General features: G+C 36.4%; 1 protein-coding gene across 1 annotated transcript in view; it reads left to right on the forward strand.

Annotated features, from left to right (window-relative positions):
- LOC118622328 (A disintegrin and metallopeptidase domain 3-like) overlaps positions 1–15,609 on the forward strand; it is a 100,002-nt gene that overhangs the window by 72,766 nt on the left and 11,627 nt on the right. The window contains exons 14-16 of the mRNA XM_036249778.1: positions 7,242–7,437; positions 8,160–8,250; positions 8,521–8,704. Coding sequence (XP_036105671.1) covers positions 7,242–7,437; positions 8,160–8,250; positions 8,521–8,704 — 471 coding nt within the window. The remainder of the gene's footprint in view (positions 1–7,241; positions 7,438–8,159; positions 8,251–8,520; positions 8,705–15,609) is intronic.

Below are 15,609 nucleotides of genomic sequence, written 5' to 3' on the forward strand. Positions count from 1 at the left end.
TGATGTATTGCTGGATTTGATTTGCTAGTATTTTGTTCAGGATTTTGGCATCTATGTTCATCCGGGATATTGGCCTGTAGTTTTCTTTCTCTGTATTCCTTTTCTGGTTTTGGAATTAGAATTATGCTGACTTCATAAAATGAGTTTGGAAGTCTTCCTTCTTCTTGAATTTTTGAAATAGTTTGAGGAGAGTGGGTGTTAGTTCTTTTTTGAATGTTTGGTAAAACTCCCCCTTGAAGCCATCTGGGCCTGGGCTTTTGTTTGATGGGAGAGTCTTCATTACATCTTCAATTTCTTTTGGTGTTATTGGTCTGTTCAAGTTTTCTCTCTTCCTGGTTTAGTTTTGGGTTACTGTGTGTTTCTAGAAATTTGTCCATTTCGCTTAGATTGTCAAATTTGTTGCCATATAATTGTTCATAATATTTGTTCACAATCTTTTGTATTTCTGTGGTGTCAGTTATTATTTCTCCTCTTTCATGTCTGATTTTGTGTATTTGGGTTCTCTCTCTCTGCTTCTTGGTGAGTCTAGCTAAGGGTCCGTCAATCTTGTTTATCTTTTCGAAAAACCAGCTCTTTGTTTCATTGATCCTTTGAATTGTTTTTTTGGTCTTCATGTCATTTATTTATGCTCTGGTCTTTACTATTTTCATCCTTCTACTTGCTCTGGGGTTTTGTTTTTGTTTGCTTTCTAGTTTTTTAAGTTGTCAGGTTAGATAGTCTATTAGAAATTTTTCTTGCTTCTTAAGGTAGGCCTGTAGTGCTATGAACTTCCCTCTCAGAAGTGCTTTCACTGCATTCCATAAATTTTGTGTAGTTGTGTGTTCATTTCCATTGGTTTTCAGGAAGTTTTAATTTCTTTCTTGATCTCCATGGTAATCCATTCATTGTTCAAAAACATGCTATTTAGCCTCTATGTTTTCAATGTCTTTGCATGTTCTTGTTGCAATAGATTTCTAGTTGCATGCCATTGTGATCTGAGAAGATACTTGATATGATTTTATTCTTCTTGAACATGTAGAGACTTAGTTTGTGTCCTAACATGTGGTCTATCTTTGAGAATGTTCCATGTGCACTTGATAAGAATGGGAATTCTGCAGTTTTGGGGTGTAATTCTCTGTAGATATATATCTATTAAATCCATTTGATTTAGTGCTTCATTTAGAGTATGTGTTTCTTTGTTAATTTTTTGTCTAGATTATCTATCCAGTGATGTCAGCAGGGTGTTGAAGTCCCCTGCTATGTTGATTTCTTCTTTGAAGTCCTCCAGAAGATTTTTAATATATGTTGGTGCTCCTATATTGGGTGTGTATATATTTACCAAGGTTATATCTTTTTGTTGGATAGTTCCTTTCAATTTTATGTAATGGCCTTCTTTGTCTCTAGTTATAGTCTTCATTTTGAAATCTAATTGATCAGATATGAGTATTGCTACCCCAGCTTTTTTTCCCTTTCTGTTTGCTTGGAAGATTTTTTTTGATTCCTTCACTTTCAACTTATGTGAGTCTTATGTTGTGAGGTGGGTCTCTTGTAAACAACATATATGTGAGTCATGCTTTCTTATCCAGTCAGCTACTCCATGTCTTTTTATCGGAGCATTGAAAACATTCACATTTAAGGCGATAATTGATATGTACTTATTTATTGCCATTTTTGCTTAGTGTAGTTCTATTTTTCTTCCTATTTCTTCTTCAAAATATAGCAATCCTTTTAGCATATCTTGCATTGCTGGTTTGTTGTTAACATATTCCCTTAGCCTTTTTTTTGGGGGCTTGGGAAACTCTTTATTTGACCTTCTATTTTGAATGATAGCCTTGCAGGATAGAATAGCCTTGGATTTAGATCCTTGTTTTTCATGACCTTGATTACTTCATGCCACTCCCTTCTGGCCTGTATTGTTTCTGTTGAGAAGTCAGCTGAGAGCCTTATGAGGTTTCCTTTGTAGGTAACCTGTTGCTTATCTCTTGCTGCTTTTAGGATTCTCTCTTTGTCTTTAATTTTTGGCAGTTTGATTACTATGTGTCTTGATGTGGGCCTGTTTGGGTTCTTCTTACTTGGGGCTCTCTGTGATTCTTGAACTTGAATGTCTTCTTCCTTCACCAAGTTAGGAAAGTTTTCTGTCACTGTTTCTTCAAATATATTCTCTAACCCTCACCCATTTTCTTCCTCTCCGGGGACTCCTGTGATGCAAATGTTATTACGTTTCCAGTTGTCCCACAGTTCTCTTAAACTGTCTTCCTGTTTTTTAATTGTTTTTTCTTTTTGGTTTTCTAATTGGTTGATTTTTTTCTACCCTGTCTTCTAATTCGCTGATCCGGTCCTCTGTTTCCTCTACTCTGCTGGTTAGTCCTTCCAATGTGTTCTTTATTTCTGCTATGTCATTCTCATTTCTCCTTGGTTGCTTTTCAGTGTTTCTATATCTTTACTCATGGTTCTGATGTCCTTACTCATGCTGTTGAGCTTTCTCAAGATCATGGCTCTGAACTCTACCTTTGATAATTTGCTTAACTGCATTTCATTGATCTCATCTTCGGTAGAGTTCTCTTGTTCTTTCATTTGGGATTTATTTTTCTGTTTCACCATTTTTGCTATGTCAGTGGGGTTTGGAACCTACCAAATTATCCCTGTGGGTATTGGTGTTCTGTTGTTTCTGGCTCCCTCTACTGGGTTTGGATGAGCCTGGGTGGGTCCACATTAAACACCACTGTCAAGTCTTACTTTCCTGGGTACATTTGCAAGCCCAGAAAAGGTTCTGTTATCCTCTAGCTTTTTGCCGGAGGCTAGTAGTCTCAGTTACCCAGTGACTTGGAATGTAGCCCTGGTATTCTGCATAAGAGGATTTGCAGGGTGTGGGATAGATGCTGGTTATTAATGAACCTAAACTTTTATTTCTTTGCCTCACCTGGGAAAGGCTGAATCTATGGGGGGGTGGGGGGGGGACTGATGCGTATTTCCACAGCTCAGGAAAAGATCATACTGGCCACCATCCTTTTTGGCCAAAACTCAGCAAAAACTCTGAGTGCCCTCCAAATTCCAGGTGTCCCCATGGAGTTCCAGCCCACTTTGCTCTCCTTCTGCCATAGCCCCTAGGTGAGTGATCGTGGCTATTTTAGTGCTCTGTCCCAGCTCTCTGTACTGTGGAGCAGGCTTGGTCTTTATTCCCCAAGGGTGCTGCTCACAGCTAAGACTGCTGCTGTTCTTGGGCTCTCAGTCTACCATCCTCTCATGCCTCCGCAGATCCTACCAGTGTCCTTGGTTATATGGTCCTGTCCTGCTGCTTTTCTGTTGCTTTTTTCTGAGGATTTGCCTTTATTTTAGTTGTAATTCCCATTTGGTCCTGAGAGATCATCTGTGTAGCTTCTATTCACTCCACCTCCATTTTCACATCCTTCAGGTTTCCACTTCTTGGCAATAAATATTATTGCTTTTCTTTCCATCAGAGCTCTCATCTTGACCTTTGTCTCCAATTCAGTGGGAATGAGCAATAGAGCTTTTCTAAGCATTCCAATGCCCTCTACTGATACCCCAAAGGGTAGTTCGTTAAAATGGATATAACATTACATTTTGTTGAGCGAAAATTTATGGTCCAAGTTGCTAAGGAGGACTTCAGGGTAGGAGCCAAATGTACCATGCTAGTTTACATTAATTTTATTATGTGTTATGGCCTAGAACTTGGCTTTTGCTGTCATTTAAGGCTTATAAGTGTCTTATACACTGCTGTCTTGCATTATTGGTCATTAGCATAGAAGGCTTCCTATTTTCTTCTCAGTTTAATTTCAATCAAGTTAGTTTCCACCAATGCATTTCCAAAATTTAAGAATTTGATCCAATATTTTAAAAAGAATATTTCTGTTTACATAGACATAAATCCAAGTGCAAAGATACAGAAGACAGTAGTTTAACCTGCTGTTTTGGTGAAATATAACTGAATAATTTGTTTCTAACTAGCATTCATACATTTTGATATATATTTTAAAAATTGTCATTGGTTCTGTGTGGTTTCGATTATGCATTGATCAGTTATATATTTTTTTCTAATTTGTACAAAACAATGCTTATTATGAATTCTTTATTCATAACTTTATTTATGAGTGAAAATATTTAAAGATATGACAGTTCTAACTATATGTAGATTTTAGACTCAAGCTTACTAATAATTTGAAAGAAAGTTTACTCCCAATATTGTTTGTATTTCACACCTTGGGTATATTATAATTTAAATTATTGTACAAGAACAAAGGTGAAAACTTCTAGATATATAGCTTTTGTATCAAGTGACTAAAATATCATTTGACATTATATAACTTCACTGTTTAGAAGAATAAATTGAAAAGTTATTTTATTTTCTAAATAGTAGTTAAAAAATAAAAATATCAGATATTCTAGAATTTGTTTATAAAGAAAATAAACAAAACCATAGCCCACACGTACAACTTCAGTATTTTTGTTTTCAGCCACAGTTTACATTTAATATCATTCTACACCAGTTTTATATATATAGCAAAGTGGCCAGAAAACCACGCACTCCATAGAGTGATCTGGTCCCCCTGCTGCCCAACGGGCTCCATACTCAGTTTGCCCGGTATTATTGACTATATTTCCCAGGATGCAAAGTGCATCTCTGTGGCCATTCTGCAACTACCAATTTGTACTGCTTAATCCCTTCACTTTTTTTTTTTCGTTGATCCTCACCTGAGGATCTTTTTCCCTCTTTTTTAGAGAGAGTGAAAGGGAGGGAGGGAGGCACAGCTACAGATAGATCATTGCACCTCCTGGCTTTTCTAGTCCATAGCACAATGTTCCATAGCACAAAGAATAGAGAGATCCTTTCTTTCCCAACATCTGTCTCAATGCTTGGTAATGGAGGAAACCATGACTGATCCTGCTAAGTTAAATTTGCACCACTATTCCATTCCCTGTGTCTAGGGAGAAGTGTTCTGATTATCATCCTGAGTCAGAAGCAGATACCTTGAAGTAAATATTTAACATAACCACAGCATAATAACTATGAAAGCTTTCATTAGACCATTGTTAAAATATTGAAGTAAAAATCACATAACATAAAATTAACTATTTTCAAGTGAAAAAGTTAGTGAAATTTAGTATACTCACAATGTTGTGCAGCTAGCTACCACTTCTATCTAGTTCCAAATATGTTTATTATCCAAACAGACAACCCCTGACCATTAAGCACCTGCTCTCCTTTCTTTCTACCCATCAGTCTCTGGCAACCACCAATCTGCATTCTATCTTTATGGATTTACTTGTTCTAGATATTTCATGTAAAGAGAACCATACAATATGAGACCTTTGGTGTCAGGCTTTCTTCATTTTATACAGTGTTTTCAAAGTTTATTTCGCCTTTCGCATATATCAGTCTTCCATTTCTATACATGGCTGGAAGTATTCCATTTTATTTGTATACCACACTTTATCTATTCATTCATTGTTGGACATTTGAGTTCTTTCCAATCTATTTCTCTAGAACTTTTAAGTAACTTTACAATGATCTTTAAGTAGCTAAAAATATAATAGAATCCAAATGTTAGTTACAAACACAATGCTCTTATTTACTCATTTTACAATTTGGTTTACTACATTAAACATTTTTTTTTTATCCTCACCTGACGACATTTTTGCATTTATCTTCAGATAGAGCAGGAGGGAAAAAGGGAGGAAGAGAGAGAGAGAGAGAGAGAGAGAGAGAGAGAGAGAGAGAGAAACATCGATGTGAGAGAGACACATTGACTGGTTGCCACCCACATGACCCCAACCAGGGCCGGGGACAAACTGCAACTGAGGTACATGCCCCTAGCAGGAACCAAACCCGGGTCTCTCTGGTCCACGGGCCAATGCTCCAACCACTGAGCAAACCTTGTCAGGGCTAAAATTTTTTATTCCAGAAAGATCAAAAAAAGAAATTGCAGTATCCTTTATATCATACAGTCAGGTGCAATAATAAAATCTGAGCACCAGCCTTGTAAAAAGACTTTATCCTAAAACCTCTGCTTTGGTAATAGACCCGCTTATACTGTCAATGGGAACCACTTTCAATTTTCTATTTTTCTCCCATTTGAAGTTACTAAGAACTATGAGAGAGCTAAATATTTTAAAGGCAATGGATCCATGCTTGTGGTTCTATTTTGTTCCAGTTTATTTTGTTCATTAGATTCCACATATATGTGAGGTAATATGATATTTGTCTTTCTCTGACTGGTTTATTGCACTTGGCATAATAATCTCCAGCTCCTTCCATACTGTCACAGAAGGTAAGAGTTTTTTCTTTTTAACAGCTGCACAGAAGCATGGATACATGGAACAGACTGATAGATGTCAGAGGGGAGGGGAGTGGGAGGCACTGAATGAAGAAGGTGAAGGAATGAGGTGAAGAACATGTATGCTTAGCCCATGGACAAAGATAATAGTGTGTGAAAGCCAAGGGAGGGGAAGGTGGGTGCGTGTGGAGGTGGGCAAAGGAGGGGAAAGTAGGGGACATCTACACTAGTGTCAATATTACATTTTTTTAAATTGATTTTAGAGAGAAAGGAAAGGAGAAGGAAAGAGAGATAAAAACATTGATGAAAGAGAACATGCACCCCACTGGGGATTTAGCTTAAAACCAGGACATGTGCCCCGACCGGGAAGCGAACCAGCAAAATCTTGGTGCATGGGACACACTTAACCACTGGGCCACACTGGCCAGACAACATTAAAAATTTTTAATAAAAAATATTCTGAAAAAAGTAAAAGCAATGCAATATTTTCTGACAAAAAAAAAAAAAAAAAAAAAAAAGAATGCTGACATAGTGTTTAACATTTTCCCATCTTGCAGAAAATTGCATACATACTTGCCTCTGAATTTGGCATTGGGTGTGAGTACATGATCTGATGCCATTATGTTCATGTTCACTTAAACTTCATAATAATTTAGCATATGGTAAATTATTTCAAAAGAAGTGTGCCATGCTTGGTGGATAACATGCACAATAGCTGTGCTTAATGTTAATATCATCAGTCAGGACTCTGTGTTATACAGCTCCAATACTGAACAAATAAGTGATCTCTGACAAATCACATATTCTCTCATCATTCTTAACTATAACAACAGTTTAAGTTATAATGGCAGATAATAATACCTTGCTTGGGTAGTATACTAAGACTTGCTTCATTGTCATGTGTGAAGCATTTCAAGGTCTTTGGACAAAATGTATTACCAAAGAAATGTGTTTCTGTTTGTCTCACAGTTCCACGAAAGAGGACATATATGTCGGATAAGCAAAGATCCATGTGATTTTTCAGAATATTGCTCTGGAACAAATGAGTTTTGTGTGGCTGATCTTAAATCTGCTGATTTAGAACCATGTAATAATAAAACCGCCTTTTGCTATAAGGGAATATGCCGAGATACAACTAGACAGTGCGTGCAGTTATTTGGAAAATGTAATAGTTGTATATTTTTTTCTGGGGTTTATTTATTTATTTATTTTTCTTTTTTATTTAAATTAATTAATTTATTTTTGTTACAGATGTTTCTCCTTTTCCCCCCACTGATTCCCCTCCCTCTCCCTCCCCGCCCTCTCCCCAGCTTTGTTGTCCATGTCTGTTGTTCATGTATACATGCATATAAGTTCTGTGGTTTATCTTCCCCCACCACCCCCTCTTCTGGGGATAGTCAGTCTGTACCCCACTTCCACGTCTCTGGGGCTACCTGGGGTTTGTTTTAAAATGCTGTTTTCTAAAGTCAGTAATTCACCCTATAAGCCACATAAAAATATATTCTTTATTTAAATCCAAAATTTCAAATCAAAACACCTTTAAATTATGTCAAGAGGCAAAATAAGCTTAATAAGCATGGACAAAGATTATAGGACATTAGTCATATTCAGGTGATGGGTGCAAAGGGAGTGTATTATTAGAATTATAGATAAGAGAGCAAATGACTTTGATTTCTTCGTCATTTCAGTAAGATGATACCAATTTTTCAAAGTGAGTAGTTTTTAGGGAGTGTTTCTCCTTGAATAACCAGTAGAAGACATAAAAAAATCTGTAGTAGATAGCACTGACTAGGTATCACTGATATCCAGATGTCTCTATATTAATGTACCACATTTTTAGTTTTAATTGTTTTTTTAAGATGACTAATTGCAACTTTATTTTTTCAGTTGCTAAAGGTGCAGATTATCTATGTACCCAAGAAGTGAATTATCAAGCAGATAAATTTGGAGACTGTGATGGAAAACGGTGCTTACTATGGTCTGTATTTAGAGAATTATCCATTTTTCAAATATGTGTGTTTGTATTTGTATGTTTTTTGCAACGAGTCACTTAATTCAAATGAGAGCTGAATGTAGTATCTACAGATGAATTTATATGTTGTACTTCATAGGATGGTGTATGCTCTGAATAGCTTTGGTGTTATGTTCTGAGTAACATTTTGAATTATCCTCATATTTTGAATTATTTACCTAATACATTGTGAACCAAAGTGACATATGAGAGATTTTCTCTGCTTTATGTTTCCAGGAGTGTCTTGTGTGGAAAGTTAGTTTGTCACTGGACACATACACGTATATTACCAATAACAGATTTTGATGTTCAATATACGTACATTGGAGGCCATGTATGTATTTCAGCAGCGGGTAGACCAAATTCAGCACCACGGGACAAAACCTATATAGGTGATGGCACTATATGTGATGAAAATAAGGTAAATATACCCTATACACACACTTATATAATAAGGTAAATATATGCACATTATTATTATTTTTTGGTGTGTGTGTGTATAAGAGGGAGAGAGATTAAGTTTTTTTTTTACAATTTTACAAACTGGTTTCTGTACGTTACGATGCAAAGGTAAGGATTTCTGTTGGGCAAAAGAACACTTGCTTTTCTGTCATTTTTTTTTATTATGAACACTTCTATAGATATTTCTTTTTATTTTTTATTTCTTTATTGATTTTAAAGAAAGAGGAAGAAAGAGGGAGAGAAAAATAGAAACATAGATGAGAGAGAACATCAATTGGCCGCCTCCTGCATGGCCCCCACTGGGGATTTGTCCCACAACCAGGGAATGTGCCCTGACTAGGAATCAAACCGGCAACCTCTTAGTGCATGGGTCGACGCTCAACCACTGAGCCACATTGGCTGGGCATGCTATAGATATTTAAACTTGTTTTCTCATACTTGAGAATATAAGCCTCTTCATTAGGCTAGAATTTGGTCTGTAATAATTTGTGTGAATAAAGAACAAAAAAAGAATGAAATAATACATTAAAAAAATGTAGAACAGAGCAATCTGAATAATAACACCACCAATAAAAACAAACAAGTATTTAGTCTTGTAGTAATTGATGAGTATTAATTTGGTTGTAACAAAAGTAAAACATTCATTTGCTTATTAGCCTACTCCCCTAATTCTTTCTCCAAAAGCATAATATACTTGTTAAAAATTTGGCCTTCGCTTAGGATAATACTTTCCAGGTCCCTCCATGTAGTCTCAAAGGATAAGAGATCTTTCTTTCTTACAGCTGCATAATACTCCATTGAGGAATGGGATAGTCCCAGAGATGTAGAAGTGGGGTGCAGACTAACAATCCCCAGAAGAGGGAGTAGTGGGAGAGAGATAAACCACAGAACTTATATGCATGTATGCATGAACAATGAACATGGACAACAAAGCTGGGGACAGGGTGGGGAGGGAGGGGGATGAGAGAATCAGTGGGGGATAAAGGAGAAACATCTGTAACAAAAATAAATGAATTAATAAAAAAAATTGGCCTTCCCACAAGACACGATAATAAAACAGAGTATAAGCTTTATTTAATTTCTTTTTCTTAAAAAATTTGAGAAACGTACTAGATAAATGATAAACTATTATCACTGAAAATAATCAACTGTAGAAAATGTGCATAATTATCTTACATTTTAATTAAAATAATTTACAGTGAGAAACAGTAGTATAAGACTTAAAAAAGAAAAAAGAAGTAAGTAAACTAATTTCAGAATGGAAAAAGACATTTTCACATAAAATAATAAAGTAATCACAAAGGAACCTACTGGTACTGGCTACATTTTTGACAAAATAATGTTTAGCTTAAGGAAAAATCTTATAAGATTTTATTTGAGCCTAACTGACAATTACCAGGAAGCAAAATCTCAACAGATTGAGCAAATGCTCTGGAGAACAGCAGTTTTACTGCTTATTTTGTACATCAGAGTCAAAGGAGAAGCTGTAGGGCTGGTTACCTGAAATCCACTGGTGGTAGATTAGGGAGGCTGGAGAAAGCAAAGCTGGGGACCTCTGAGATTGGATAAAAATGAAAACAAATAGATACATACTTCCTTTACACTTGTGGGCACAGGACAGTTAATGAATACTTACAGGACATAGCATGGTATTTGGGCAACAAGATAGCAATGAAGGGTTTTGTGGTCTCCTGCTCTGGAGCAGTTGTGCCATGAGGGGTCTCAAAACCAAGATTACTCTGATAGTCCAGAGGTATGTTATTTTAGATGCAAAAAGACAATAGACAGGCTCAGCTAAGGTGAAGACTGACCTTTGTCAAGAAAGATAACCCACCTAGAATATGACTACCCACCATGACTCACTTTTAGTTAAAAAGTTTTAATTTTAGACCATCTTATGTAGTTACTTTTGTCCTCTGAGTTTGTAAAACCCACCATGCAGGCCTCCCCTGAGCTTGTCAGGTTTAGTATGTGGTCCCCTTTTTGTCTATGACATATAAAGTAATATGTCTTCCCTTCAAAGATTATTTAAAATGAAGTGAAAAATGTTTATTAAAAATATGGTTGAGTAGATACATACATTTATTAACTAATTTAATAGTTCATTCATTAGAAAACAGTAACACCAAACAAAAAAATTATTTGGGTAGACCCTGGTTTCTGGTGCAGAGCTCCCAAAGCCCTTGGAATTTCCTGAGTGATAACAATGTTTTTTGTCATTCATCCCACCTAATCAAACCAATGGGGTGATTTAGGATAGGCCTCTAGATAGCTGTGGGATAGGGCTGGTCATCAGAGAGACTGAATGATTATAGGATTGGAACTTTGGGCTTCGCCTCCCAACCCTAGGCCCCTAGTACAGAACTCCATGGTGGTGAATGGTAAGGCTGAAGAGCGTGCCTCATAGAAACTTTTGAACAGTGAGATTCAGAGAGTTTCTAAATTGCTGAACTCATTGACTTGCTGTGATGATAATGTGCCTGGAGGGGACATGGAAGCTAATGCCCCCAGCCCCCAAATATCTTGCCCTATGAATTTCTCCCATATGGCTGTTCCTGAGTTGTAGCCTTTCTAATAAACATGACTAAATTGTTTATTTTTATTTTTAGTTCTGTGAGCCAAATGAGCAAGTCATGAAACCTGAGTAGGGGTATATGGGACCCTCCAATTTATAAATGGTTGATCAAAAGTTAAGGTGGTCTGGGTCTTGCATATAGTGTCTAAAGTGGAAGCATCCTTGTGGGACTGAGCCCTTTAATTTATGGAATCTGATTCTAACTCCAAGTAGTAGTGTCAGAATTGAGTTGAGCTGACTTGCTGGACATCCAGAAAAAACACCTCACACTATATAAGTACATCACAGTATATATGTATATTATATATATGTGCATACACACACACACACACCAATATATATAAGTGCAAAAAAATATCATGAAATTGAGCATATGACTGAGGAACATAAAAATGTTTCACCTAAATTGTGATTAAAGAAATGTGTCATTGAATACTGAGCTATTGTTTTAAAATTTTATTTTTTAATAATACTTGACATTCAATAGTATATTAGTTTCAGGTGTACAACATAGTGGTTACGTTTTAGGCAGCGGGGACGGTGTCAGGTGTTAGACCAATGGGGTCAGACTGGACCCGGGTTTAGCCACCTCTGTACTTGAGTTATGGCTAGGAAAGAATTCAGAGCCAAGTTTCAGACTATTAGAGAACATTTATTTGAAAAGTAGAGGTAGAAGAAGCAATTTGTAGAAGAAATTGGGAGTGAGGAAGGTAATAGTAATGTGCCTGGGGATGGAGGAGGAGGAGAGAGAGGGGAAGGGAAAGAAAAAGGGAAAGGCACCGGTGTGCGTCTAGGTGGTAGAGCACACTCGGTCCTCTGTCCAAAGGGTTTTATGGGTGGAGACTTGAGGGGAGGTCCCAGGGGAAGATCTCAATAGAATATTCTACAGCTTTCCAAGTATGTCCTTTCAGGGTCTAGGTCTCCACTGACTGACTGATTGGTTAGCACCAGGACAGAGGGCTAATATCCAATGCAGTTGTTCCTGAGGTCAGCCATGGCTTTGCTTGTCTGGCTTTGCTGCTTTTCCGGGACTGGAACTGAAATACAACTGAAGCCTGAATGTTATCTCTAAAAATTAAAGGTCAGGGGGTCCAAATTGCATGACCAAATTGCTCAGGGAGGAAAGGTCACCCTGGGGGTGAGGTCCTACCCTACAATTGTTTATTGCTGGGCACCCAGGGCTTTCCACTGGGGTGACCTTCTGTACCTGGCCCATCGTCCTTGCTCTGCTCATGTCTGCCTAATGTCTACCACAGTCAGACATGTATAAAATTTACAAAGTGTAAGCTGTTGTTAATGTGTTATCATTTGGGCATTGAAAACAATATTTGATGGAGAGAAGAAATTATATTATATTACATTATATTATATATCATTCTAAAATGAGTATAAATTAGTACATACTTTCTGGAAAGTGATTTAGCAATGTGTAAGGTGTCAAATATCCTTTTTATTCATTTATAATGGAATAATGTGTAATTAATTTTTAGGTATTAGAAAATATATGTTGGTATAGAGCAATTTTAATGTAAGATAAATAAAAAATATCAAGACATGTTAAATGGCAATTATAGGTTGGTGAGATAAATTACAGTGTATCCAGCACTATATTTCTTTCTAAAGTAATAATTGGAAATAATTTTTAATGACATGGAAGAATATTAGCAAAATCATGGTGAGTGAGAAATCATGGTGAAACCTTCAAAACATGCATTTCTGCTGTTTGGATTCCATGTGGAAATTCCATGGGTTGTGATTTACACTAAAGAATCATATCTTTGGCTTAAGTTGTCCCCAGGTGAAGACTGTAGCTACCCTGTGACTTTGTGTCTTAGTTATTATAGCTTTACAACAGGTAAAAAATAAAGTTTTTAGGAGGAGCCCTAACATCAAGATATTGTGGCCTTAATAGCATTCAAAAGCATTTAAAATCTAGGATGATCTCAGGAAAGTTATGCAAGACAACCTCTTCATTGACAACTGCAAAACATTACTAAAGAATCAAAGAAAACCCACATAAATGGAGGGATAAACCATACTCATTAATTGGAAGACTTAACATGTCAATGTTATAAAAATCAATTGATGAATAAGATGCTATCAAGAATCAAAATCCCAGCAGGTATTTTTTTTTTTCGAGGGGGGAAATGTGATGTTGTGGGAATGGAAAGACTGATTTAAAGATTTATATAGAAATGCAAAAGGCGCCCTTGCCAGTTTGGCTCAGCGGTTAGAGCGTCGGCCTGCGGTCTGGAGAGACCCGGGTTCGGTTCCCGCTGAGGGCACGTACTTTGGTTGCAGTTTGTCCCCGGCCCTGGTTGGTCGTGCGGGTGGCAGCCACTCGATGTGTCCCTTCACGTCGATGTTTCTCTCTCTCTCTTCCTCACTCTCCCTCCCACTCTATCTGTACAGAAAATGGAAAAATATCCTCGGGTGAGGATAAAAAAAATAAATAAATAAAAAAAAATAAAAAAATAAAAAGAAATGCAAAAGGCTAAAAATACAAAATAGCTAATGGAATTGTAAAGAAGAAAATGGAAACTGGACATTTACACTACTAAATATCAAGACTTAATGTAAAGTTTAAGTAATTAAAACAATGCAATATTGATACAAGCATAGATAAACTGACCTATAGACTAAAACAGAAAATACTATTTTGGAAATCAAAATGTTTTAATAAAATCCTCAGAGAAAAATTAGATGCTGTGCTAGTACAATTAAAAATTTATTAAATGATGTAAATGAAAAATATATAAAGAAAAATATGTGTGTTACATGATGATTAAAAAACTACTTAATAGAGATTTGAGATTACAGTAGGACAAACTGGGTATACTTTTTCTTATTCCTTCCACTATATATAGCTAAAAACCTGGATGTTATATGTAAAGCAACCTAAGAATATTTTGAAAGCAAGAGTGAGAAAGGCAAACCATCTAGGGATCTCAGAACCCAAGGAACAACATAGCAATGGCTTTTCTTTTCTTCTTGCTTCATATATCCCAACTGGGTGCTAGAGAAGCCAGCAACTCAGAAATGCCAAATGGTATAGATAAAATGAAGTCATGAAGCTAAGCCTCACTTCTTTAGCTAAAAGGATAGCCTAGCAAGGCAGTACACTTTTAAACAGTAACTGTTCTATTTCTGCCAATCAACAAAGAAAAAAATGTGGCCACACCTCCACTCTCACAGGGTGATATGAGCACAAGACTAGTGGAAAGACTGACTTTTGCAGTAATTAGGAGCCCTTTCATCTCAGGTGTTAATGGAACCTATATTTCCAATGTTACCTGGCACTCATGAGGCAGTGTCCCTTTTCCCCCCTCCAGAGCTCTGAGGATTACTGCTAAAAGAGAAGTTTCAAGCAGGATTCAAAGTCCCATAACATAATATTAAAAATATCCAAGTTTTAATAAAAGTCACGTTTAATGCCAAGAATCAGCAAAATCTCAAACTGAAAGAGAAAAAAAAATCAACTAACACTAATAATAGCGTTATTAGTGTTAGAAATACCCTTCAAAGAATCTAAAGTGGCCATCATTAACATGTTTCAATGAGTAGTTGCAAACATGCTTGAAATTAATGAAACAATAGAAAGTTCCAGCAAAGAGATACAAGATATAAAGAAGAACTGACTAGAAATTTTAGCGCCAAAACATGCAACAATCCATTCAGGGTGGTGCACAATTAAGTTTACAATTGTTTGTATGGAAAATAATACAATTATTAATAAATAATAATACAGAACTTTGTGTTTCCTGTGCTCACAACTGTAAATGTATTTGTGTCCCAACCTGTATATAAAACTCAGAGATGGTCTCAGGAGCCAAATGGCTGGGACAGGAGAAAGAATCAGTGAAGCTAAAGACGGAACCCTAAAAATACCCAATTTGACCAATAGAGTGAAAATAGGATGAAAGAATGAGTAGAGCCTCACACATATGAAGTTATAAGAAAAGGTATAATATCCATGACACTGCCATTCTATGTAGTAGGAGAAAGAACTTAAGGATGGAAAAGAATATGAGGAATTAATGCCTGGAAAGTTTCCAAATCTGGTTAAAGGCATAAACCCACAGATGAAAGAAGATGAAAGAATATCATATAGCATCAACCCAGTGAAATCTATGGTAGGATGCAGCATAATACAATTGCTGAAAATTAAAGACAAAGAAAAAGGACCTTAAAAGTGCTGAGAGTGAAATTTTATCTTATGTTCAAGAAAAACAGTTACAATTGTGGAAATAAAACCATATGGGAACTAGATGTACAAGTGCTACAGAAGA

This window comes from Molossus molossus, unplaced genomic scaffold (assembly GCF_014108415.1).
Source record: "Molossus molossus isolate mMolMol1 unplaced genomic scaffold, mMolMol1.p scaffold_m16_p_9, whole genome shotgun sequence".
NCBI lineage: Eukaryota > Metazoa > Chordata > Mammalia > Chiroptera > Molossidae > Molossus > Molossus molossus.